The following is a 27,938-nucleotide window of genomic DNA, read 5'->3' as shown; positions in this document are numbered from 1 at the left end:
CTCAGTTAATGCTGGGCAAATATGACTCACATAAATGGCTTTATTTTGATCCCCCTCCCCCCCCCCCCCCCCAAAAAAAAAGTCCTCTGTGAACTAGAGACCTGTAGGTCTACAACTTCAAAAGCAAAACATAACACACCGTGCCCCCCCCCCCCCCCCCCCACACACACACACTACATGTTCGCTCTGTTATGCTGTTTAACATATACTAAAATAAGAAGTCCATGGTTAGATCTTTAACCCATCCAAATTAATCTGATGTTACGAAAATTATTGATCTCATCAACAAAAGGACCATACAAAAACCGATTAGCTGGGGCTTGCTGGGGCTCTTGGAAGAGTGAGAGAGGTGGAAATTGTGACGTGGAATATGCCACGTGGAATTTACCAGTGTGCTATTTTTAGGCGGGGATTCCTAGCTGACGTCATTACTCCACTTCCACGATAGAGATCCAAAATGGCGACGTTGGTAAGTCGGCTTTCGTTACCAGCAGGTTATCGCTGGTCTTTGAGTGTTAAAATGCTAATGACTTTCTATATGTATTTGGCATATCACGTCTGTGCATGTATAAAAATCTGTTTAGGTGTTTTATCACACAGAGACATGAATATCAGTCAATATTTGCAGCACTTCGTGTTGTTCTTCCGTCTTTCTCTGACACTGAGCGGTGGATAACATGGACAAGAAGTTGGATACGTGCCTTTGATTTTGCTTTGATTTAATTGTAATTTTTAGATTTTACAGTGTTTATGATCTCTCGACAGTCCAATGTTTGCACTATCTTGCTGTAACAGAATACCGGTGGATCCAAATAGCTGTTATTTACAATCCACATTGTCGTACAACTTTAAAAAAAAAAGAACTGTTTTATAAAAAGCACAGTAAAGACGGGAATATACTGTACTAAGTGTGATGGCACTCTGAACCGAACAATTATATCTATTTGTGATTAACATGCCTTATATCCAATTCCGATATTCTTTTTTTGTAATCTTTTGAAGATCGATAATCTGACGACAGTTTTGTTCCAGCTCACATACAAATTTATGACTTCTTGTTATTTATAGCACCAAGTCATTCTAACAGTAATATATAAGTGGAATGAGGGACATGGAATGAGGCTAAAAACCTTAATAAGACACTAAATTCACCCTCATTTAACAATCCTCAACTCTTATGCATAGGTATTAACAACTTACTGGTATTGTAATTTATTTGATATTTTATGTTACAGACCATGAAAGTTGCTCGCTGTCCCACGGATGAGCTGTCACTCACCAACTGTGCTGTAGTCAATGATAAGGACTTAGATGTTACTAAAATAAAGTAAGTACCCAATTGTAAAATATTGTAAAAGTACCATTAAGTTAATTTTTTTTTCTTTTTTATCTTTTTTTTTCTGGCCTGAAGCCAGAAATTTCAAAAAGAGGGGGGGGTCCTTTTTCTGAATTAGTGAACCTTTTTCACAATGTTTACTATGTATGATCATTGAACTTTGATCAAATTTTGATTCAGAGTAGACCTTTTCCCGGATAAAGGCCTTTTTTTGCATAAACCACCTTATGCCATAGCGATTATCAGTTTATTTTCAGCTACCCTAGATATATATGTAAGAACAAACTAAGTATTCAGGAACTGTCAGCTTGCAACTCCTATCCACGAATTCAGTAGAAACTTACATATAAATATATATAAACTGATTTCTGGCATTACCAAGCTATTTTGAACAATAAAAGAGCTGTTTGAACCCTGAACACACCCCCTGATGACGGAGCTGTTTTTCCATGCAGTTATTTGCACACAAAGATAAGAACCCGTTATGTGCACTACTCGCCTTGTATATTGATGTGAAGCTAATGTTATCTTAGCCTGGATCTTAGAGGCAGTTTTGTCCTCAGAGCTAGGAAAGTCTGCATAGTTTCTGCAAGTGCTCATTTATACTCTAAATGGGTTCTGTGCCTTGTGAATTTATTGGATTAGTTCTGCCATTTTCTTTCAGCAAGTAATCTAATGTTATATCGACTAAGTCAAGTTATTAATCACTAAGCATTGTCATTTCTGCCTGATGTTCTTTATTTTATTGTCAATCACTTGGAAGCTGAGGAAGTGGATATGTACTTATGAATTTGCCCTGCAGCCTTGTGAAAACATTAGTTTTACCGTGAACTGAATTTTGTCATTTTGAAAGCGAACAGATATTTAACATTCCGTCCAGGATTTTCTCAAGTCATGTCTCTCAAACCACCTAGAGAAAATTGATTTTGCACACTGGTACTTCTCACAACTTGGTTTCAGTTTCACCCACAGGAATTGAAGCAGTTAACATATTTCAAGACCACTGCCTTAACCACTGCAGGCTTGAAGTGCAAAAACTTGTGGTTAAAGTGCTGGAAATTAATGGATGTCCTGATTATTTTCTCCATCGGTCATATACATTGATTACATGGAATGGAAAGGCTGCCTGACTCACATATTTTTTGCTGATAGAATACAGCGTATTTATACAACATATAACGTGTAATCTAAACTTTGAATGATATTTTCATTCTGTTATTTCCCCGATGGATTATTCTCCAGATCATGCTTCAGAGTAATTTGGGTTCTTGGATACTAGTCTCAGAATATGATTCCCCAAGCGGCATCAGTACGGAGCATGAAAGCAAAATGACAGATAGATCATTGTTAGTGACCTGCTTTTTTTCAAATGCACAGTTGCCAACTCCACTCATTCAGAGTGCACATATTCAATATGTTATTTTGGATAGACTGTCTTTGTCTTTCTTTTCTATTAAAAAAGATAAACAACAAATATATATGCATTTTGAGTGCTGTCATGCTGACAACATTGGTAGTGTATTGTCTTGGAAGCTGTGTGACTAAATGATTTTGCGTTCTCAGGATAATACAAGTAGCATTTGTTGAATTTTGCTGACCTGCATCCAGACAAATGGATGGTCACAATTAATTGCTCTCTGGTGTTGTGGTGATAAGTACATTAATCAATGGATACAGTGTATTACTAGTAATCTAATTTGCTGGCGCTTGCATGTGGCAGCAAAATATTTTGAAACAAACTTTGATGCGATAAGTGCCATTTTGAATGAAGTTGGGCTTCCAGGATGCTCTTTTTGCCTATCAGTCTCTTAATTCTCTCAGGTTTTCAAAAATGGCATATATAACCTATGCTCAAAAGACACTAACAAAATGTTAATCCACTGCACTTAACATTTGTTTACTTATTAAAGGGATAAAAGCAATACATATGAGATGCATATTTCACAACAAATACATTGTAAACAACTCATAAAAATATAATAAATTCTATTGTACCACCAAAACAGAAGTTATCTCTTAAGAAATTATTACAAAAGTCAAAACTTTTTTTATTAAAGAAACAGGAACTTACTTTGAATGTTCATTAACCATTGGTAAGAATGTGAAATTGTCTCCATTTTGGCCAAAATAAACTGCTTTTATCCCTTTAAATTTATATTGATACATTACACACAGGATAAGGCTTAATTAAAGTAGTGGAAAGAAAGATTCATCCAAGCATTTACTGGTAGTCTTTTACTAGTAGTTGGGAAAGGCTAGTTTTGCTACCAGATGCAAGGCTAGAAAGCGTTTCAGCTGTGGTGCTATTGATTTCCCAATATCCCATTATGCCTCAAAATCTGGATCAATTTCCTAGTGTAAATAAAAAACCCACTGGTCTGCATCCAATCTTAACAATCTGAGAACTGTGAAAAATATTCTTCATTATTTGTCTTTTTTTTTTCATTCATTTTCATTCAATTTGCCTTGAAAAAACCCTTACAGGGCTCAAGACAAAGAATTTGTTCACACTGAATTATTTACTTTATATTTCTTCTGTCAATTAATTTTGATCTTAATTACCCAGTAAATTAGATGTAATGTAAGATATTAAATTGGAACCTGTACTTATCGCGATATCAAAGACCATTCACAACCTGTTTATTGGTGTGAAATTGCCGCTTTGCAGTCATGAAGTTGTTGATTCATTAATTAATTAATTGAGAGCATTTTATTCTTTGCACACTTTTCACAACGGCAGTTGACATTTGTGGATGGAAACTCATTTCATTATTTACTTTAACATATGATTGAATAATGAAAGTGATTTCCTAAATTACTTTGCTTCATTTCTAGCGTGTGGAAGCTCATCCAAGCGAGTGGCCTTTAGAAGGTTATTGTAGCTCCATTTATTGACCAAAATGATGTGTCCAGAGACTGGATTCTCTATTGATTTCTTTGCCCAGTAAATAAATAGACTGTTAAGTATCAATATGTGGCAATATTTCTGAATAAAAAATGACAAAAACACAGATTTGAAAATTGAGATTTTCATGAGAAAACATAGAATTTATTCTTGTTAACCATAGTTTTATTTTTGGAAAAACAGATTTTTTTTAGGTATACAAAAGATTTTTATCATTCAGTGATGTACATGTATTCCGGCTGAGTGTAAATATCGAACCTGTGTTGAATTATGAATATAGTACCAGACTGTAATCTAAAAACTTGAGTGCATGAATCAATTTGATTAATTTCGAGATAAAACCTTTCTGATTTTATGGGCTTCAAGACCATGTGCAGTTGCACAATGCTTGTCAGTATAATCAGCACTTGGCTGAAATGATTTGTAGCATGATTACAACTAGAAATTCCTAGAAAATGTGGAGATACACACACACACACACACACACACACACACACACAGTTTATTTTTTTAACTGTAAAGTGAAATGATATGATATGATTTATGGCCCTATCTCATACTTTTTTCATTTTTTTCCACAATGGCAATATCCAACAATCTGATCAATCAATGGCATATGCTGAAGATTTATTGCATTTTTGTCATTGTATAAGTCTCCAAGGCACATATCATTGGCTCTGAAACACTTCAGCGATGAAATCCCACATGGTTTCAGCCATTACCTTCACTGCACTAACACTAAATTACCAGTCCGATATTGTTGCTCCTTTGTGGATTGTGGAACCATTGCACACAAATATAAATCCTGATAATCAGTCTGGTAGCTACAAGGAAGAATTGATTGGAAATTCAGATTTATTTGTTCACTTTCATCTGCTCATTGGTATTGATTTTAACAGAATTCTAATCTTAATTTTTTTCTGCTCATATTATTCATTCATCTTTCATAGAAGGATAGGTTGCACCTAGCAGCAAGTTAGTTTCACACCATAAAAGAAAATTGCAGTTTATTTAGATGTCTGAACTTGAAACAATTGCTGATCAAATAGATCTATAACAAATACTGTATTTAGACAATTGTTTGAACTGACTGCATTGTATCTGGACCACATTGTGGCAGTCATGTCTTAATTAAGATATTTGTAGTGTACAGATACATGTACATTCAGCCCAAATCCATCACCAGGATTAGCAAGGCTGAAAAGAAATACCGGGGTCCATAGAAACATCTTTCGAACATTCAATGCTGGAAAATGACCCAAAATGACAAACTTTGGAAAATTCACTGCTGTGTTTGGGGCAAAAATGATTGCCCTCTGACCATGTCCTTGACCATGGTTTATACTACTGGGTAGTATAGTCAGGATGTATTTTCTTGTTGCCCATTCAACAACCTGTGATGAGACATCAGGAAAATTCCCATCAGGAAAATTTCATGATGACATCAGGAAAATTCTCATCCTGACAATACTACTGAGTAGTATAGTCAGGATGCATTTTCTTGTGCCCATTCAACCACCTGTGATGACATCAGGAAAATTCCCGTTTAATTTGTCTTCCACTTTACAGCAAACCCTACAGAGACAGTATACAGGGCACATATGTTTGAGTTAATGTATCATTGGAAAAATTTTCTGACACATGCACTGTACTTTCCAATACTATCACACTGGTGAGTTCCAAACACAAAAATACCACATGGATATATCTCTTATCCCCATATGTATGCTCCCCAGGGAGGTGAGACCGCCTACGGAGTGCACCAGTGCAAAAATGACCAGGCTTCCTTGACTTAAATATTCATATATGTAATTGTATAACTTCAACCTTCGGGTTGCGATTTCTCCAATAAAGATTATTATTATTATTATTATATTTTTTTAGCACATGGCAGAAACAAACAAACAAAAAAGGTTCTCCATCCCTTGCTTCTCAACTTAGCAAAAAAGAAAAAAAAAACAACTGAATATTGAAGAAGAAAATCCAATTTATGAGATCTATTTTGAATAAGAGCTGCAGTCTAAGTGTCTTATCTGACAGTTATTTCTCTAAGCCTTTTCACATTAAGCAATCTGTCTAAGGCACTTCTCATGTCGCTCAAGCAATACATTTTACTGGACCAAAAATATGGAACTCAACAAGGAGTTAGATGCTGAAACTGCCATCATAAGTTGTCGAGGGTTATATTAACCATGGCACCAGAGAGAGAGAGAGAGAGAGAGAGAGAGAGAGAGAGAGAGAGAGAGAGACCATTTTGAGAGGTCCTAACATGTAATTTCACTACCAGAGGTTTTTATTCCCTTCGACAGGTGTTCCAAAAGTTTGCTTCCTTTTATTTTATTGGAAGTCTCAAGCATGGGGGATTTGTTTAGGCGATCGACTCTCTTTTGTAATAGCCAGATTATTAAGCTGTCAATATTTCATAGTTGGCCAGTCCTGTTAAATGTGCCACTTGTTAAAAAAGTCCTAGAATTCCATCAAAAAGGTAATGTTTTGAGAGATTGACAGCTTTATAGCTGCTGTTATGTAAAAAATCACCTAAATAAAGTAATTTCTTACAAAGCTAATTTGATTAACTTATACTTTGCCCATTGTCCACCATACTGCTACTGTCTCAAAGAGCATATATATATATATATATACTTTAATCAAAACAGTAGAACTGAACTTGTGAAAGCAAGTATGAATAAAACTATTAGGTAGTTTGCTTTTCAATTGTGTTGCAATCACTCATGAGGTACTTCTAATTTTAAGAATGTATCACTTAACAAAATACAGTGTCTGTAAAATGCACAATTTTCCCCAGTTGAAATGGTCAAGCCATTACTGTTAAGTGCTGTGCAGTGTAATGAAGTGGCTCTGAAGGTGTAACTCTTAAGATATAATGCTCAATGTGAGAATGAAGATCTTCTGTCTATTTGCATCTTGAGTCCAACTTGTGAATGATTTTTTTTATACATTTCAGACATATCAAGGTTCACCCTACACCTAACCACACATATATATTTACCATCAAGAGCCACAATGCCATTGTACCGGGAACTGTGGGCTTTAGTCTGCCTCAGGTAAGGGATACGTGTTATAACTGTGTGTGCCATGGAGATAACGTGTAGTATGTAATACAAAGTAACACCATGAAAAGTCCATTATGCAGGCAGATATCTGACTTTTGGCAGATATCCGACTTCTTGGGAGCCAAAAATAACATTGGTCTAGGCACCAAAGAGCCAAAGAGCCTTTGCATGTTGTAATTAAATTATTTGGTGAAATTTGTTACTGTTCGTAACAATGCATAACATTACATCTAAGTGAAAAGCCATTTATTGATATGATTATGACACTGGCATTATAAGCAATTCTCATCAACATGTCATCCAACTTGCAGTATGCATTACTCTTTGAAAACGAGACAGAGTAATACAATTATATTGATTTTTCTCTTAACCATTATTATATTTTATTTTTCCAAATTTCAGAGAAAGTGGGCCATGTTGTCCCTCAATCAGGAGATTGGAGTCATGCCGTATAAGTTTGACCCCAACACTCAGTATATCAGTAGCATAACTTTAGAAGTTGACTTCTTACAAAAGAAAAAGTAAGTTAATGGAAGGTGCTACAGAAAATATATTTATGGTGTCCAGATGTAAGATGATAAGATAAGTTATTCTTAACCTAGAGAGTAAATAATTGGTCAGTTGGTCATTTTTAGTGTATTTCTGAGTGGTCAATTTGCCAGCTATGACCTTGTTCCTCTTTTGATTAGCATTAATGAAATACAACCTTTCCATAGCTGACTGGGTGAGTTGTAATAAAAGAAGTGCTTAAGTTGTCCAAAATGTTTGTAAACATATAATGAAGTGTATCAAGTATCATTAATTGATAAAATGATATAAGCAGAAATATAGTGCAGTATTGTTTTTTTTTACATGTGACTGTACATTAATAGTTATGTGTAAAGAAAAGTGATTGCATGATAAATAGTGATGGGATGAAAATTACCCCTACACTTTTGTTTTCAAGATTTCATGATTTTTTTCATCTTTTCTTAGTACCACAACAGAAGCCTACAACACGGAAACGATGGCGATGGAGTTTCTAATGCAGTTTCCACAGCAAGCCTTCACACAGGGTCAGCAGCTTGTCTTTGAATTTCAGGGAAAGAAATTACTTGGACTGACAATCAAAGAACTTGAAGGTAAACAGATTTTACAGTGCGTCTTTTTAGATTTGATTTAAACTTGATGCACTCCATCAAGCCAAAGATGGTGAGAGAATTACCCTTGAAATATTTGCAGCAGGCACTCTCAGTTACAAAAATTTGTCCTAGTTTTATTAGAAAATCGCTAAAATTCTTTTCAACTGTTATTTACAGTTGTTTTTTTTTAATCCGTACATTACATATTATTTTATTACAAAATATAGTTTATTCAGTTATGGGCTTTCTTAGCATCTACTGCTGTAGTACACTGTACAAGTTAATTAGAATTAGTTAGTCAACTGTGAATTTCACGTGTAACATTTTTCATATTCCAGTGATGGACATGGGATCTGGAAAACCAAAACAAGTAAGTGAATACAAGAGCCGAGTCTCTTTCTTATTTTTCATAAATGCTTGTGAAATAAGGTAAAAAATAAGGTATTAAGTCTAAAATATCTGTAATGAAATGGGCATCATTCAAGATGTAAAAAGAGGCTGATGGCAGTGCGTGATGCCATTGGAGTCTAGAATAATTGCCAGAATTGGGAAATAGTGGAGGAAGCTGTTATATAAACAGTTAAAATTCTATGCATTGGTTATGTTGTCGTAGAGAGCAATACAAAAATGGCACACAAAACATGATGAATTCATACTGTAGTGCAATGGACAGCAACAATACAATCTAAGAAAAAAATACATCCATGGATAAATTTTGTCACTTTTTATTCATTGTCGTACTGCACTCGCTAGTCTGCCATTAATTCTAACCTCTCCTCCAAATCTGTTAAATCTTGCTTGATTATAAGCCACTTCACCAAACTTTGGGCAATTGCAGATGATGCCATTATATCTTCCATTTAAGAAAGTAAAATTTCACATTCTCAATATTTCAGGCACGTCTTGGTATTACTATGCCAAACACAAATGTGTTTTTTGAAAAGGCAGAAAATTCTGCAGTCAACTTGACTGGCAAAGCAAAATCGTGAGTATGATGTGGTGTTATCATTTATGAGAAAAATGATCATGAAAATAGGTTATTTGTCATCATTAATTTATGAAAGATTATAAACCATTGTTTTGATAGTACTCCAGGTATTTTGAAATAAAAATTAAGGTTAAAATATTGTTGGTAAACCTTTGAAGTGTTATTTTAAAATAAACATTTATTTATTTATTATTTTTTGTTTTGTTTTGCCTTTTAGAAAACAGTCCTTCCAGTCTATCATAAACCCAGACTGGGACTTCACCAAGATGGGTATAGGAGGCCTGGACAATGAATTCTCAGCTATCTTTAGGAGAGCGTTTGCTTCCAGGGTTTTTCCACCTGAGGTAGTAGAACAACTAGGTGGGTTATCAGATCAAATTCTTCTACAAATAGTCTCTATCCCATCTGTTTTAATACTTAAAATACTTGATTACTTAATATAATTTTATTACTTAAATACTTAATATTTTATTACTTACAAGTAAGCAGTTACGAATTGAAGTAATTTTACATTTTATGTGTACAATTTCTGTTATGCAATTGTTTACTCTTTGTATTCAACAACATGTACATAGTTGTTTAAAGTCATTTTATATTTTATCATTGTAAGTGCATCAACTGAATATTTCTCTCTTTATTTCAAGGCATGAAACATGTAAGAGGTATATTGTTGTTTGGACCCCCTGGTACAGGAAAGACCCTTATGGCCAGGTAGAGTATGCATCTCTGCTGATATAAAATATTTGCAGAATATATTAATTTTATTATATAATATTGATAAATGTAACATTGATTTAGTTTATATTACCATGTGATAAACAGTAGTTTAAGACCCCATTTCCAGAGATGAGATCGATCTACTTTAGATCGACCTAACTCCCTGGGGGTTCACGCTAAATAGCTGTCAGCCGGGCAGACACAAACGCTAATTACCCCCTTACAGCTTGTAGTAGGTTAAGCCGGATTATCTAACAGTAATCTAGTGAGACTCCCCGCGGGGATAGATCGATCTAAAAGCTCTGGGAATACAGCCTAAGGAACAGTTCATCAAGTTTTTATAGTCTGTCATCTGCCCATATGTCTTTATGGCAGCTTGCTCTGATGTCCCTATAGCCTAATATACAGATCTAAAAGACAAAAGTATTTGTTGTGACACTGTTAATATATTTATATTTCAGACAAATAGGTAAAATGTTGAATGCTAGGGAGCCTAAGATCATCAACGGCCCTCAGATTTTGGACAAATATGTGGGTGAATCAGAGGCTAATGTGAGGAAACTGTTCTTGGAAGCAGAGGAGGAGGAAAAGAGGGTAGGTGCAGATAAAAATTTCATACAGTAATTACTCAATCTTTTCAATGGGGAGAAAACTGTGAATTTTACATTATTTACTGTATTTTGTTAGTCATAATTTCTGAAAATTACAACATTCCTATTGAGTGGTTACAACAAAATTAAAAAGCAGACTACCCTATAATTTTATTCTATGGTAAATATATTGGTAAACATTTTGATATTGAAAAGCAGACAGTTAATAAATAATTGTTAAGATTAACACACTTCAACTAATTTGAAGATTTGCCTTGGTTGTAAAAGTAATTTGATTTTTAAAAAAATGATGAGTAAATACTGATCAACTCACCTTCAGTATATGGCATGGGAATTCATGGTTAAATTTACATTATTAATCACAAGTAATTTGAATTGATGTATTTATGAGTAAAAGGCACAATATCGAACAGGTAGTAAACATATATTGTGAGATATCCCTTCATTTTCTTTACAATAGAACCTTCTATGATGTACATGTGGATGAATGTTCAAAATACATTTTGTGTGTGGGTGCATATTAATTATTCCCACTTTACATTGTATTCTTCAGTGTGGAATCAACAGTGGATTACACATCATCATCTTTGACGAGATAGACGCCATATGCAAGTCCAGAGGTTCCGTGGCGGGCAACACTGGTGTCCATGATACTGTGGTCAACCAGCTACTGGCCAAAATAGACGGTGTCGAGCAACTGAACAATATCCTTGTCATTGGTGAGTTAGTATATGATAAACATTGTATTTTTCATTTATTATATTTTATTTAATTTATTTTTATTTAACTTATTTTGTGAACTTTAGATGAATATAAGTGAGTGTATGTGATAAAGCCTTAATTACAGTTATGAAAAAGTGTTTATTCTTATATATTTATACCATGAGTTATAATCTTTTCACAATGTTTACTCTTATTTATATGTATATGCTGTTAAATTTACCATTTCTGGCCATAAGTCAAATATATTCATTTAAGGTATGACGAACAGAAAAGACATGATAGATGAAGCTTTGACAAGACCTGGAAGATTGGAGGTGCAGATGGAAATAGGTAAACTTTGCTGACATGTTTTTCCATGATTGTTTTTTTTTTCATAATATGATAGTATCCTTCTTGTATAAAAGCAAAATTTGAAATATGAATTAAATGAACTCCTATTATTTTGTATGAAGAAAGAAAGAAAGAAATATGATTTACACACACACACACACACACACACACACACACACACACACACACACACACACACACACACACACACACACACACACACACTATATATATATATATAATGCTTTTGAAATTTAAGTGAATGATTTTTTACCTCCTTAGGTTTACCTGATGAAAATGGCCGTGTTCAGATTCTGAATATCCACACAGCTACAATGCGTGAGAATGGAAAACTGGCCAATGATGTCGATAATTTAAAGCTGGCTGAACTAACAAAGAATTTCAGTGGGGCTGAGATTGAGGGATTGGTACGAGCTGCCACATCAACAGCAATGAACAGACTTATAAAGGTAAATAAGACATTAATAAGAACTTGTTAGGTTTGTCATGTTGAAATATGTGGAAATTCTTGAAACCTAATGCAGTCACTTACTGGATATTAAGCTCAGGTTCATAAAAAAATATGTAATTTTCTTAATGTAAAATTATTTGTATGTTTAAAAGTGAAATCTTTTGACATTTTAAACATTTTGAATACTGTAATAAAACTTCAAAACTGAGATATTTGATTGCTTATAGTGGTTTAACTTTAAATGAGATGAAAAAGCTTTCAGTCAGTGAACATTTTTACTGAGCAAAAACATCAGCCATCACCAGCCACCCATGAATAGGGATGGGGGGTTGATCTGCCCGACATTTATAAGAGGGTCCTGGCCGCTATACCACCTAGTGTGAACATGTACTCACATCAGTCTGACGAAGGCCTTCGACCAGGTTGGCCATAAGCTAACAGTGCGGAAATATTTAGGCTTGTGTTTGATAATTTTCATGTATGAACATTTTTACTGTTTACTGTACTGTTTATGATCCAGGCTTCAAACAAGGTAGAGATAGATCCTGATGCTCCTGACAGGCTCAAGGTCACCTGGGCAGACTTTATGAATGCCCTGGAGAATGATGTCAAGCCAGTGAGTTGAACTATTTTTATATTAAAAGATCAGAAAAAGTGGTGTGTGTGTGTGTGGTGGGGGGGGGGGGGGGGGAGGGGGGGGGGGCTGGGGGAGGCAGTGAAATTTAATTAGACTAGATAGATATCTTATTTTATAGCATGGTTGTGGGGAAATTTTTATAAGACAGTACCTCTTTAAGTATTTATAGCTATATTCTCATTTCATATGATCTTTTTTCAGTGTTTTTAAGTACTTAACTTGTGTGTGTGTGTGGGGGGGGGGGGGGTAGTTCATTCCTTTTTATATTCATCTTCATGAATAAAATTTTTTCAATATAGACAGATAACAGTATTTTTAAAAACATTTAAGGCCTTTGGTACCAGTGCCACAGAGGTCAGTGCTTATGTGGCCAATGGTATAATACCCTGGGGAGCCCCAGTGGCACGCATTCTGGAAGATGGAGAACTGTTGGCCAAACAAGTGAAGGAAAGCGAAAGAACCCCATTGGTTGCAGTGCTGTTAGAGGGTAAGAGAAGATGGGACAGGTTGCAGTTTATTCTTTGTTTTTTTGTTGTTTTTTTTTCAAATTAAGAAGATCAAAAAACTAGATTCGTGAGGTTGATGACAGTGAAATAGTAGATGTGCCCTGAAAAGCCTCTTTGGCATCTGAATCCACAAAATGAAACATGCCTGGAAGATTTTCCAAGATTTTAAATTCAATTTAGATGAGAATCAAGGTGGCAAATTAATTATGTTTATATGAAGATCTCATTCAGACTTGCAATTAAACAACTTATATCCTGTTGCCTTGCATTACTTTTCTCATTCATATTCTTACAGGTCCCCCTGGCAGTGGGAAGACTGCTTTGGCAGCACAAATTGCCAAGAATTCAGATTTTCCATTCCTCAAGATTTGTTCCCCAGAAAACATGATAGGATTCCATGAGTCGGCCAAATGTCAGCAAATCAAAAAGGTAGAACAGCAGGATGCTATAACAGTTTCTTCAAAACAAAAAAGTAAATTTATACTTATTTGTACTCAAATATTTCTGTGGATATGAAGATGTCATCTGCAGGGAAAAATTAATTCCTCAAGTCCCATCTTTTTTTTTTTTTTTGTTGTTGAAGGTGACTTGATATACACTGACATATAATAGTGCAAATAACTTACTCCGACTGAAACTTTTATTTTGAAGAAACTGTTATAATAGAAACTGAGCATATAAAACAATGGATTTTTTTACAGTACAACAGTTAAAAGTTGCAGAGCTTTGTATCAGATTCATTGAAGAGAATACGTAATCAATATTGATATGGCAGCTTATAAATTAGGTGTAATTTTAGTAGATTGTCTTTTGATGTGATGGTGCAATTTAAATCGTATTTGTTGGATTTTGATTTTTTTTCTAGATATTTGATGATGCCTACAAGTCTCAGCTCAGTTGTGTTATTGTTGATGATATTGAGAGATTGCTAGGTAAAGCTTTTATTATATTGAGCTCAATACAGTGTAAATTACCAGTTTTACTTTAATACCAGTTCTTAATGTTTAAAGTACAGATAAGTATGAAATGGTTTGCTGTGAGTTTTTGAAATTGGGCTTGATCACGTATTAAAACTAAAGGATTATAATTATTGTTATGGCTTCCAGATTATGCTCCTATTGGCCCCCGTTTCTCCAACTTGGTTCTGCAAGCCCTGCTGGTGTTGTTAAAGAAAGTGCCACCACATGTAGGTTATTCCTCTATTGAATAGTATATAGTGTAAAATGTAAATATAATACATTTTATACATCCACTTGTCCAAAAAAGTTTGGAAACAACTGAAATGATTATTTAATTATAAAATAACCATTTGAGCTAAGGTAAATATTTCAACCAAATATTGGTGGATAATGCACTTTTTTATATACACTGAAGATTTTCCCACTTCCTTACATAGTTTTTTAAATTATTACTTTTTTGGGTAGAGTGTGTATAGAGCAGCTTCTCAGTCATTAGTACACAAAATACATGGTATATGAATTGTTACCATGATTTTGTTAGAACATGAAATATATACATTTCTACTCCAAAGTTGTTTTGTAAGTACCTACATGTTGAAGTTCATTAAAAATAGAATTTCTGTGACTTCTTTTTTTCAGGGCAGAAAACTGCTTGTGATAGCGACCAGCAGCAGGAGAGATGTGCTGCAGGACCTGGAGATGACCAATGTCTTCAACGCCAGGATCCATGCGTATAATCTGTCCACTGGGGAACAGCTGCTGGCAGCTCTGGACGGCATGGACGCCTTCACCAAAAAGGAGATGGAGGAGATTACCAAAGCAGTGGATGGCAAAAGGTATTATTTGTAACTTAAGGTACATGTTTACTTAAGATACATAACAATAATTTTGTAATTATTAACAAAATGAAAGATGGAAGAGAGATTACTATGAGGGTGGAAGGGAAATGGTATTTTTTTACCTGAAAAGATTATGCGATTATGCCTACACAAACAGTGGTGACATCACAGTATATCACTACCTCATTGTGTTTGTATGTTTATTACCTCAATTCATAATAATAATAATAATAATAATAATAATAATAATTGTAATGAAAGTTCTTTTAAATTGCACTGTGTACAATAATAAAACAAGCCTTTTATAAAGATTGTGTCCGTTTTATTCCAGGCTGTGCATTGCTATCAAGAAGTTACAGGTTCTGGTGGAAATGGCAAGACAAGTGAGTACATATTACTTTCCTCTCTATTAAAATCACATTATTTTAATAGCAGTCAAAAATGGTGAACAGGATAAAATTTTAGTGAAATCTGCTGATTTCATTTAATCAGCCATTTTATTATCTGAAGTGCTACTAGTAGTATTTGAAAGTATTATTGGCACAAACTAAAAAAACACATGGCAAAAACTTTTGGCAAAAAGTTATGCACCTAAATGTTTTGTAAGAACCTCTGAAATCAATTACTCTTCTGAATGTATTAGGATGACATTTATATTTGAGGAATATTTTTTGTAAATATCTAATAAATATTTTTGAAAATATTTAAAATTGTAAAGTAGATTAACTGGTAGTCCTCAGAAAGTTACAAGTTTAAATTAAAATCAGTAAGTCCAGAGATAACAATCACAGATGAAAATGTATGATTTAAAAAAAATTGCTGATTTTTAAAATTATAGTCCTTTGGGACAAATATTGTAACATAAAAATCTTATTTTGTTACTAGTCTGATGCCAAATCAATGAGTCAGTTGCCTTGGACCATAACTTTAAGCTGACACCACAGACTGATATGCTGTGAAAGGCATTCCATTGAATAAGATGGCATAAAGCTAGCATATATTTCTTTTTCAGACGGAGGAGGGTGAAAGAGTCCCAAAGCTGATTACTCTATTACAAGAGGAAGGTGGATTAGAGGATTGATGTATTAATCAACTGAACAAACTGTGAAGAACTCAAGCTTCCATTTTTCAGTGTAAGGAAACAGTTCCTCTGATCTCTTGAAAAGTTCATGTAATTATTACTGTCGAGATGGAGGAGGAAATAGATTATTCAGTGGTACACAGTAGATTTAAAACATTGTGTGTTGTGCCAAGTAAGTTACCCCTTAAGAAAGGAAAAATCATTCCAAAAATTTCTGTATCTCCAAATGTGATGGCAAGTTTTGGATGTTTGTTGATTGCTTACACTGTACCATTTGATTTCTTTATGGCAGTTTTAAAGACCTTTCAACAACTGATGCACATTGTGCACATTTTAGAAATTGGAAACATTGTAATTTATAAAAATAAATGTGAAAACATTATAAATTTATCAATTAAAATGAATAAGAATAAATAGATGCAAGTGTACCAAGTGACAATTTTAAAAAAATGTTTAGTAGTGATGATCTGCATTGTGCAATATGTAAATGTTCTCATTAAGTATAAGTTCTGGTCAAGAGCCGTTTTATGTAGGGCTCATTCCCGATGGAACTTTCATTCTACGTAGATTAATCTAACTCTGTGGGTACTCTCACTAAGTGCAATCAGATTAACGTACCTCCTGGCGTTGAGCAGAATACAGAAAAGCTGGTACGAGTATGTTGGAAATGGGGAGGTGTGTTAATGTCTTAATCTGATTCATTCAGGGAGAGTCCCCATGGAGTTGGATTGATCTATCTAGACTGATAGACTGGGTTCCCACAGATTTAGATCGATCCATCTGGATCGTCCTAACTCCCTGGGGGTTCATGCTAAATTGCTGTCAGCTTCCCGGAGCCGAGTGCGCACAAAAGTTAATTACCCCCTTACAGCTTTTAGTAGGCGGGACAGACATTTAAGCCGGTTAAGCTGACAGCAAGCTAGTGAGACTCCCCAGGGGGATAGATCGATCTAAATATCTGTGGAAATGGTCTCATAGTTTCATGGGGATTGGGTCCATACACTCTGCTTAGACGTAAATGTTTATTCTCAACTTGAATCTTAATTATTGGTTAGAAATCACTCTTAGACTTCAAACGGTCTATTATAGAAGTGTCCATTGAAGACTGTACAAAATAAACATACTGATAGGATATGGCTGTACAAAGTCAGTTTGTAGAAAGTATACTTCAGACTGGTTGCTAGGCCCAAAGAGGGGAAAATAAACATGGTATTTATGATCAAATAAAAATATGTGAATGGATACATGACTACTTTTTCATATGATGTGGATTTTATTGATAAGTGTGAGACATACATACCGAGAAAAAATACAGTCATTTCATCCTAAAACACCCCTAAAACCGAATAAAGTGACCCTATATCACGCTCTAGAGATGTTATACGGAATAAACTCCCGCCAAATTCTTACGTAATGTCTGACCAATTTGGTCAATTTTTGCTAAATACTTGTCGTGGACGTTCAACCGTCGACTCTGACCATGTGCGTCTCAGCTGAGCCACACCTGGCTGGGACTGCTGCGGAAAAAAGGCCCAAAGGCAAAACCTCTACTTTTTAGTGACATTTCTGATAAAAAAGGAGCATCGGACCGGAATATAGTCAAACTAATTTTTTACAAGTGCAAAGGAGAAAGAAATTTACTTTTTGGTGATATTTCTGACAACGAGGCAGTTTCGGAATATAGTCAAAATCGACGGATGTTTATTACAAGTTCACGGGAGTAATAATTCTAGTTTTTTTATTGTTATTTCTGACGACGAGGCGGTTACGGAATATAGTCCAAATCAAATAGATGTTTATTTCAAGTCCACAGGAGTAATAATTCTACGTTTTGGTGACATTTTTTACTACGAGGCGGTTTTGGAATATACTCAGTACATGTGCTGGTTTTCAGAGCATTCATGTGCTACATGTAATTACAAGTTCAAAGGGGGAATACATTTGACTTTTACCGATATATCTGATAAAGAGGAAGAATGAACAGCTTAAAAACAAAAGGTAAATAACACAACCCTCGTTAAAAAGTTATAGATTTACAAATAATTTGTATGCACGTGTGGCTTAAATGTATACTAATTCCCGTTTTCAAACCATACCCATTTGATATGACTTAGTGTCATAAAATGATAGATAATAATTGTTAAACGTGAAAAGTTTATGCTAATTTTTCTAAAAGTGTGAGAGATTTTAAATTTGTCTACTGGTAGGTATATAACGCAAACAACGTCACTATTCTCTTGATGCCAAGAAGGTCACATGATCACACTGTCTTTTGGCTTTCAGTATTTAAGAGACCTCGACTGATTTAACCTAGATGTAGTCGTGAAATTCTAGACTACATCTAGGTTAAATCCGAGTTTTCCGAGAGACGCTACGCAGAAATGTCGAGTGAAGCGAGACATTTTTGGGTAGCGGCTCGAGGTTGCCCTCGATCTTCACTGAAGCTTGGCTACATGGACAGGCTTCAGTGATCATTATATCGCCACGGTCATACGTACGGATAAAATTTAGTCCCAAAATATTACACGTCCCTATACTCCCGTTACCGATAGATACATAAAGGGAAAACTGAAAAAACGTCTTTTTAGATTTAAATACCGATAGATCCGATTTTTTACCACCGTCCTATAAATTTGCGTTCCTAGAGATACGACGTCCTCATAAACCCACGCCCCTTAAAATCCGCATACTTTTAGATCCAAATACCGATAGATCCATTACAGGTACACTATTGCTCAAAATGGTTGGTATACTACTCAGTACATAAAATCAAGGAGTTATAACAACTCCTTGATAAAATGCACTGTTTAAAACGAGAGTACACATATTAATCCTTTCAGCAATTTATTATTCTACTATAGATCGTTTTTACGCAATACTCGGGTAATTTACATTAGGCCTACTAATGCATTATCTGACAGAAATTTATGATTTCACTAGATGTTTTGTTATTCTCATGTTACATTCATTTAGTTTTGACTACGAAGGCTTCTGACAGGAACCTAAGATTATATATTTTTTCATAGCGATTAATCCAAGAAAACACACACACACACATACACACACACACACACACACACACACCCGTCAATTAAGAACTCGGCAAAAGTTGATGAAATAATGTTAAGAGTTTTACAAGTAAACTCTTCTTATACTGTGTATGATTTATTTGGGCATTTCATGAATGATTCTGCCTGATAACTGTCTTGTATAGGCCTACTTGATAGAAACCATTACTGTATGGTTGACAAACATACCCAATGTTTGCAGGCAAAAATCGACTGTATATATATAGAAGTTACTTACATCTTGGACATAATAACGAATTTGTGTCGTTTTTATGTCCAAGTAGTTTACATTGATGAAGTTACGTGCGTACATTGCGGAATGGAGTAAATGATAGTAAACGATAGTAAAGACGTGTAGACGCGAACGTACATGTAGGCCTATATCTTGTTTGAACACCTAATAAATATATAAATAAATAAATATCAGGTTGTAATTAAGTCATATCTCACTGAGTGGGTCAGTACTCGCATCCAGACTATCTCTCGAAAGCCTCATACCTGTATCTCAAGTTTATATCGGCATTTTAGCCGATTAATTACGATGTCAGATAGATGGATCTAGCGGTACCTGGATCTAAAGATACGTCGGTTTATAGGAAACTGTTGGTGGATCTATCGGAACGTAAATTTAACGAGACGTAAATCTATTGAGACGTGTATGTATAGAGACGTATCTATCGGAACGAATATTTTATTGGGACGTTTATCTATATGGCGGACCCCTGTATATAACATACCCTAGGTATGTATATGATATATGCCAACTAAATAATGATGGGCCCTTTTTTCACAGGATGATCATTATTTTTTGTAAGACTGCATGATTAATGTAAAGTTTAAATCATTTACTGTGAATATAAAAAAATATATGTGTCTGTACAGGCAGTATAGGTTCATAAACGTATATTTTATACAAGTGCTTTTGAGCAGAAGGCCATTTGGTGAGTGATACTGGGATAACATACAATTCGACAATTAGCAGAGAAATGACTACAATTTTCGGTTCCTGTACTTGTTATGGCTCTACTGTGATCCTTAGATCTAATTCAGTCCCTTGGCTCAATTTTTTTTATGCATAGGAATGGTTCAGACTAGCTTCAATCAAATGCTCACAACATTTAAAGATAAAAAATCTCAATGGTGCCAAAATCACACTTCTCAGATGTTTTGTATGCATTGGTCTTTTCTTTTGTACGGTAGAGAGTCGTGGACCCTCAGCACTGTATGTAAATCAGCTAATTGAGTGATGTATATTTTCAGATACTTTATTCTGGGTATATTACTGAATGACATTGTCTGGTAAGTAGAGATCTATATACAACAATAACAACTGGCACATACTAAAAAAATATAATTTATTTTGTATGATTGTGATATCCATTCTATTTAGTAAAGTTAACAATAATAGCATATGTAAAAGGAAATGTAATACTTGGGTGTATACCTTATGTGGCAAAAGGTCATTTGGCTAACTTAAACAAGGCAGCAAAGCTGTCAAATGTACAGACAAAAAGCAGGAAATAACTATGCACAAAATAGGCTACTGTCAATTCTGATGCAAAAGTACATTATGTCAAACTGCAAATTCAACATCAAATTTTAATTATGCTCAACAGGTAATATCAATGTAAGTAAAATGTGTAACAAGCATAAGGCTTCAGGCCCATGGCAGTTCAAGTTCACACTTTGAAAATGTATAACTTCCAGAAAAAGAAGCCAATTAGACTGCTTTTCCAACTCAGGCTGCATTTTAGTCCTGTATTTCTTTTTTGAACGTTTGGCAATCATCAGTAACATGGTTTTCCCATAATGGTCATCATGGCAGCAGCACCCAAAATTGTGTTTTCTTCTATTCTGATGCAATATTACATAATGATTAACAGCATAATGACCGTCAATTTTTAATAATAAAATATACGTATCATGGATTTTCAGAAAATGTGACTAGCATGGGTCTTCAAGCCCAAGGAACTTCAAAGTCACACCTTGAAAATGCCAATATGTGAAAAATTAAATTTTCACAAAAAAAAAAAAAAAAACTGTTTAACTAGCAGAAAGAATTACCAAACAGACTGCATTGCCTACTGAAGCTGTATTTTAGTCCCCTGTTACTTTCCTCTAAGATTGAGAACAGAAAATGACATGATTTTTCTTATATGGTCATCATGGGAGCAGTGCCAAAATATTTTTTTCCAAATTTTGATGCAATATTACATAACGTTTAACAGCATAATGACCATCATTTTTTAATAAAATAAAATAAAATATTAGTATTATGGATATTCAGAAAATGTGACTGGCAAAGGTCTTCAGGCCCATGGAACTTCAAAGTCACAACTTGAAAATGCCAAAATGTAAACAAGACAGCACTGTTCTGAAAGGTTTTTTTTCCTATTTTTAACACTTTTCTTAACATAAAACAAAATTAGCAGTTTACTGCCATTTTTGTATGATCAACTAAGAAAATTGATGAGATGTGAAAAATATCAGTAGAACTGTGTCAAATGTCCAATTTCCTCCATTCTGAGTTTCTAAACGTAGTGGATGATTGAATCTTACAAACTGCAATGATATGAGTTTATTTCCATTTTTGAAACTTTATTACACAATACATGATAACAAGTTTACCATCATTTTTACAAAATCAACTAACAATGTTGTAAAGATGCAGGAAATGTCAAACAAACACTTTTACTTATCTTATTAATTAAAAAATGAAACTGTTAACATGCTTAAAAATTGAATCTGAGGAAATGTGAAACAAGACAGCACTATTCTGAAATGGGTTTATTTCCATTTTTAACACTTTTTTAACATAAAACAAAATTAACAGTTTACTGCCATTTTTATATGATCAACTAAGAAAATTGATGAGATGTGAAAAATATCAATACAACAGTGCCAAATGTCCAATTTCCTCCATTCTGAGTTTCTGAACACAGTGAATGATTGAATCTTACAAACTGCAATGATATGAGTTTATTTCCATTTTTGACACCTTATTACACAATACATGATTACAAGTTTACCATCATTTTTACGTAATCAACTAACAATGTTGTAAAGATGCAGGAAATGTCAAACAAACACTTTTACATATCTTATTAATTAAATAATGAGACTGTTAACATGCCTAAGAATTGAATCTGAGGAAATGTGAAAAAACAGCATAACTTATAAAATAATGGTCCGATTATGCTGATTTTTGAACTTGACCTGCGTTTTAGTAAGATTGATTACTCCTGTGAGTTTCATGACAACAGGTTTATGGGTTTTCCTTGAAATGTGTTAACAGTGTTGCATATATGCTGAAAAGTGAAAAAACAGCATAAATTCTACAATAATGGCCTGATCATGCTGATTTTCGAACTTGACCTGCGTTTTATGAATATTCATCAGCTCTGTAAATATAAAGCCAAAAAGTAAAACTGTCTTCCACTTATGGTGTTAACGCTGGAAGTGCACGGCGACATGATCGGCGACGGCGACGGCGACGGCGACGACAGACGCAGGTGATGGCAATATGTACAGACACATCTGTGTCTGTACATAAAAAAGAAAAATAAACATACTTCCCCTCATGTAAGATCTATATGACAAAAATCTTTCAATTGAAAAGAAAAGATAAATTGTGTCAATATCAAATGTCCCAATTAAAAATTCAATTTAATCAATTTCACGTCATGCTTTACTGGCACATTTGAAGAATAAGGCGATTGTACAGCTTTTAACAAATAAGGAAATTTAAAATTATAACAAGGTTATAGTCTATTAAAGGTTAAGAAATTTCAAATAAATTGAGCAATTTCAAAGTAACCATGAAAAAAAAAAGAGGAGTGAATATCAATGTGTTGGCTACATATAATTTGCATAGCTGTAGAGAAGGAATTAAATTGATGGATTGTTGTCAACAAGCTTCTATCAAATATATTGCACTTTGCTGCCCTACTATAAAAAATCTCTCAAGAGTATTCAATGGCACATCCAAGGATTAAACTGCTGAATGAATCAACACCCAGGTAATGGGAATGAATTATTGTATGTATGCAGATGTCATTTAATAAAAATCAAACCAATGACTAATTTTAACAAGGGACAAACCACGTGCAACTTTTATGAAAAAGGTGTTTGATTTTTCTGAAGATGGCATTTGATAGAAACTATATGTATTGTACATCATGTGCAAGATTATTATCCTTCAATCAACCCTAAGCCCTTTTCTACAAACAGTATCATGTTAAGAAATTAAACAGTTCAAAAAGGGCAAATGTGAACGTGAACCAGACTTAAAACCAGGCAAGGGATGGAAGACCAATACAAATATAACATCTTCTAACCAACAGATTGTCACAATCTCCTCATCCAATATATTGCAGTCCTTGTCATTAAAAATAAGCATTCTCTTTTTTTTTTCTTAGACTATTGCATCTAGATTATCAAAATTGATCAAAGATAAAGTATTTAGCATAATGAACACAGTTTCAGGCAGTTTGGTTTTTTTACAACATTCTCATCTGACTGTATCCCAGTTAAGGCCCATTTAATACTACAGACCATTAGTTCATGCATTTTCTGTATGATTAAATAGATTTTCATTTACTATGTCAATGTATTATAAACGCTTTCCTAAAACCTTAAAACAGACCACTGGGGTTCACATTATGTCATGGCATTAAACCCATCCGATGGGCACCCACCGGGGTTCATGTCCTGTCATGCCTCTGTACCCATGAAATGGGCACCCACTGTGGTTCATGTTCTTTCATGTCACCGTACCCAGAGATGGGAACCCACTGTGGTTGATGTTCTTTCATGTCACTGTACCCAGAGATGGGCACCCACTGGGGTTCATGTCCTGTCATGTCACTGTATCCATGAAATGGGCACCCGCTGGGGTTCATGTTCTGTCATGTCACCGTACCCATGAGATGGGCACCCACTGCGGTTCATGCTCAATTCTGTACACAGCAGCACAAAGTTCAGTGAACACTGTAGTAAGTTCATCATTGACTATTGTTTTATCAAAGAAGTGACTGTAATTTTCTTCAATCTTGGATGCATTTAGAATCATTTCATGGAGTTCTTCATCCTGGAATAGATAAATATGCTACAAGCAAATGAACTTAAATTCTTCAGCAGTCTTACAAGACTTTTTTCCCTCCTAAACTTGGAAACTATGAAAGAATGGTGTATAGAGTATCTAGAATAATCAAAATACTTTCAATGATAAAGGCAACTGAGAATACGAAAGTATTAAATACCAGTTCTGTTTAATAATTCAATTAGATTCAGAAGTAATGAAAAAATGTTATGAAATCCAATACAACTGTCATTTTCCTAACGACATGAAAGGTTAAACCACTTAAGTACTCCAACAGCAATTTAGTAATTTGAACTAGTGTATATCGAAAGCCAACATAAATGAAGCAATTTCTCCCTCGCAACATCAAAGGTGAAAAAAAAAACAACCCCTCACTGAAAATGTCTTCTGTATCATTCCATTATCTGTATTGCCCTTGGTGGTAGGGACCAGTCTCGTGTCTCGAAGCCTCTCAATGGAAGGAGGCTTGATAAAGATCACGTAGGGCTTTAACTCTGCACTTCTCAGCATTTTCAGTGCCTAGAAAAATAAATTTCTTAATTAATTCAAAGATTATTTTTTCATGTTTAGAAAAAGAGGGATAACATGCTGAAGTATTTGCCAAATCATTTGGTGTATTTCTTCTCTGGGTACCATGTCAGGGATTGGCGTCAGCACATCTCTCTGAAACCAACACGCCCGGCGCAACACTTAGACGGCACTACTCCCAACAGCTGACGCCAGCCCCCCCCCCCACTCACCCCCATAAAGTTGAGTTTCTCCAGCCTTAAAACAACATGGGCTACCTTGACGTCCATGGTTTATTAGATATTACTTTTTTTTTATTTCCTTTGATCTTCATGACAATGGAAAGCCATTATGTTTCCCTTTATTCCATCTGTACGCACAACATATTATATAAGTAAACCATTACCAGTTAGCGTTGAATGACAGACTAATAGTGAAAATCTATTTTCTTTTATGTAACTTTGATGCTAAATGCAATACTGGGGCATATAAAAATGTCATAATAAAAGCCCTGATGGTTATTCTATTCTTAAAGATGCTCATCCGTCCCAAATCTTTCAATACTTTGACATCTAGCTACTGATTATCAAACTCATTTTACTGTTGAAATGACATCCTAGTGAAAAATCAATACCATATCTTTCCCTCATTAACCTGACCTTTTTTCTTCTAAATTCTGTTCAAGAAATGTGAACTTATTATTGATGAAGTTATTAAAATAAATTGCTTTGAAATGACTGTAAGAAGATTACATCTCTCACCTTTCATTTTAATCTAAGATATCTTAAATGGAGTGTCACATAACTGGATAATTTATCTTATGATGTACATTTAGCATGTAATGTATTAATTGCTTTTTTGAAAAAAAAATTCCACAATCAGCCCATGCATATTGCCATTTAATAAGAGCTGAAATCCTAATTATCACAAAAAAATATTTCTGACAACATGGCTCATTTTTCTGGCCAGAAATAATGGTCCTAATTTCAGTGGTAAAATTGCTCTCGCCTAGGTAGTCATTTGAGAGTCAGAGAGCATGAAACAGACTGAGGGGTTATCAGGACCACTCATCTCGTAATTAATCGTCTCTTTTAACCTCCTGTATATATCCAAAAGACAGTTAAAGGTAGCGACAGAATGCCCTGTACTTGAAAGGAGTCTCTACTGCTGAGGGATATTCAATATAACTGTCAAAGCTAGTGCACATTACACTCAGTATAGTTCTACTGCTGAGGGTGCAGTCAGAGATCCATAATGCAGGTAAGTGGAGAAGCCATGCATTGTAAATTGAATATATATGGTCTGATAGGAAACTAAGCACGTTTTCTTTTCTCAGTGTTATCATGGCCCAGTGTTATGTGTTTCATGAGAGCTAATCTACACTTATTAATTATTAATTTCAACATTTTTTATTGGTTATAATAAGCTGAAAACCTTTTCATTACAAATTCATTTTTTTTTTGCTATGTTACCTAATAGATAATGAGTTATTTTTTATGCACATACAAAGGAGAATTACAATGAACAACTGACTGAGACAATTCTATTCAAATAGAAATAAGTGATTTCCATTATTGTTATTAAAATAAACTTCTTTTTCGTCTATTGTTTTTATTCATTCAGGCTACAAAATGCTGGGTGATTATTGCACTCTGTTCCACGAGGGTGACTTTGGTAGATCCAGCCACCACTTTTGTCATCAATTCTTATCCTGATTCAAAATATACCACAGGTACTCTTCATATCTCTTCTACATGTAAATTACAGGCTTTAATAATAACGGTATTTTCCACATCAACTATCATTATCTTAAGCTCCATCAAAGTCTACACAATGATAAAAAGTAGGGCTATTATTTCCTCGACTCAATCTCGCATTATCAGCATACTTTCCACAGTATGGAACCACAAAGGAAATCTTAGAAATACTACCTGATGAGAGTTCAAATTCTTTGATCTTATCTGAGTTTATTTACTGGATTTTAATTACAGATCCTACCAGTACTAGCACTTCAACAAATCCCTACAGCACAAATGATGGAAACTTAGACGATGCAACCACATTGAAGGACAGGCTTGATTTCTCTTTGCCTGATATGCCTATTCCATCCTCTTCTACATCTCCCCTGCCACCGATGGGAACCACACCTTTCAATCAGAAAACGTGGCAAACTGCTACCAGTCCAGCAGAGGTCCAGCCCCTTGTCCAACCAGAACCCACTCTAGAGGGCGCTGGTTTACAGCTTACCAGACAACAGCAGATCAAAGGAAAACACAAACGAAAATTGAAAGGTTTTTCTGCAGTCCAGGCAAAATTCATCTGGCTCTTTGGATCCAAAGATGAAGGAGTTGATTATGAGAGAATGTTGGAAAATTTTGGTGTTGCAGTCAATTTTCATAAAGAATCTTCTAAAGAATCAGCAGCAGGCATCTATCACATGGATGCCCTAGATGCAAATGAAGATGACTTTCATTTGCTGCAAAAACTTGCTCTTAGAAAACTGAAAGCATCTTTGCTGAAACAAGGCATTTCAAAATTAAAACTGAAGGTCAAATCGCTGATTTCAAAGTAAGCAACAGCATAAACTTTGAATAAAATATGTAAATGATAATGTCAATGATGGAAGTCAAAATGTATCTAAAACATTTACTGGACAATGTACTAGTAACTGTGCATTTTGGGAAAGAAAATTTTTCAATTTTATTCTAAATCATCTTCATGACAGTGACAGGTTACTCTGAACATAAACCTGCCTCTGAAATAATTGAACCTACAGATCACCAAGTATGAGGCGTCATGCCTTCAGTCTTAGGATATTTATGTTATTGATGTTATTGTTGTTGAGTTAAATAAAAAAATTTGCACATTCTCTTGAATTTTATGTTTACATGTTTACAACTCACATAACCTCAACATGTAAATGCTCTGTTACAACTTATTTCTACCACCTAAATCACAGTGTG

At 34.6% G+C, this 27,938-nt stretch overlaps 3 protein-coding genes across 8 annotated transcripts in view; 2 read left to right on the top strand and 1 right to left on the bottom strand.

Annotated features, from left to right (window-relative positions):
• Nucleotides 1–311: 311 nt before the first annotated feature.
• Nucleotides 312–17,541, top strand: LOC106179612 (vesicle-fusing ATPase). Its single transcript, XM_087007041.1, has 21 exons — nt 312–469; nt 1,236–1,327; nt 7,207–7,306; nt 7,718–7,836; nt 8,291–8,436; nt 8,775–8,806; nt 9,333–9,421; nt 9,642–9,784; nt 10,069–10,135; nt 10,603–10,735; nt 11,306–11,471; nt 11,731–11,805; nt 12,088–12,275; nt 12,798–12,893; nt 13,245–13,401; nt 13,716–13,849; nt 14,286–14,352; nt 14,527–14,606; nt 15,019–15,215; nt 15,550–15,601; nt 16,231–17,541. The coding sequence occupies exons 1-21, from the start codon at nt 458–460 to the stop codon at nt 16,297–16,299; spliced, it is 2,214 nt and encodes a 737-aa protein (XP_086863167.1). The 5' UTR covers nt 312–457; the 3' UTR covers nt 16,300–17,541.
• Nucleotides 17,542–20,631: 3,090 nt separating this feature from the next.
• Nucleotides 20,632–27,844, top strand: LOC106179611 (uncharacterized). 2 transcript variants are annotated; one of them, XM_087007047.1, is made up of 4 exons: nt 20,632–20,666; nt 25,988–26,235; nt 26,599–26,707; nt 26,967–27,844. In XM_087007047.1, exons 2-4 carry the CDS (start codon nt 26,230–26,232, stop codon nt 27,545–27,547), a joined length of 696 nt encoding a protein of 231 aa, XP_086863173.1. In that variant the 5' UTR covers nt 20,632–20,666; nt 25,988–26,229; the 3' UTR covers nt 27,548–27,844. The 2 variants fall into 2 exon arrangements, with proteins under 2 accessions (XP_086863173.1, XP_013418782.2); XM_013563328.3 differs by lacking the exon at nt 20,632–20,666 and having other exon boundaries at nt 25,228–26,235.
• Nucleotides 20,704–27,938, bottom strand: part of LOC106179610 (MAGUK p55 subfamily member 7) — a 29,264-nt gene continuing 22,029 nt past the window's right edge. For all 5 annotated transcript variants that reach the window (XM_087007044.1, XM_087007046.1, XM_087007045.1 and 2 more), the window contains 2 exons: nt 24,844–24,987; nt 20,704–24,456 (listed from right to left, as the gene is read on the bottom strand). In XM_087007044.1, the coding sequence (XP_086863170.1) occupies nt 24,280–24,456; nt 24,844–24,987 (321 nt within the window). In that variant the 3' untranslated portion in view covers nt 20,704–24,279. The remainder of the gene's footprint in view (nt 24,457–24,843; nt 24,988–27,938) is intronic.

The sequence above is a fragment of the Lingula anatina genome, chromosome 2 (genome assembly GCF_051362555.1).
Source record: "Lingula anatina isolate TDL-2025a chromosome 2, LinAna3.0, whole genome shotgun sequence".
Classification (NCBI taxonomy): domain Eukaryota; kingdom Metazoa; phylum Brachiopoda; class Lingulata; order Lingulida; family Lingulidae; genus Lingula; species Lingula anatina.
Note: the sequence above shows the minus strand (reverse complement) of the source record. Positions and strands in the feature narration are given on the sequence as shown.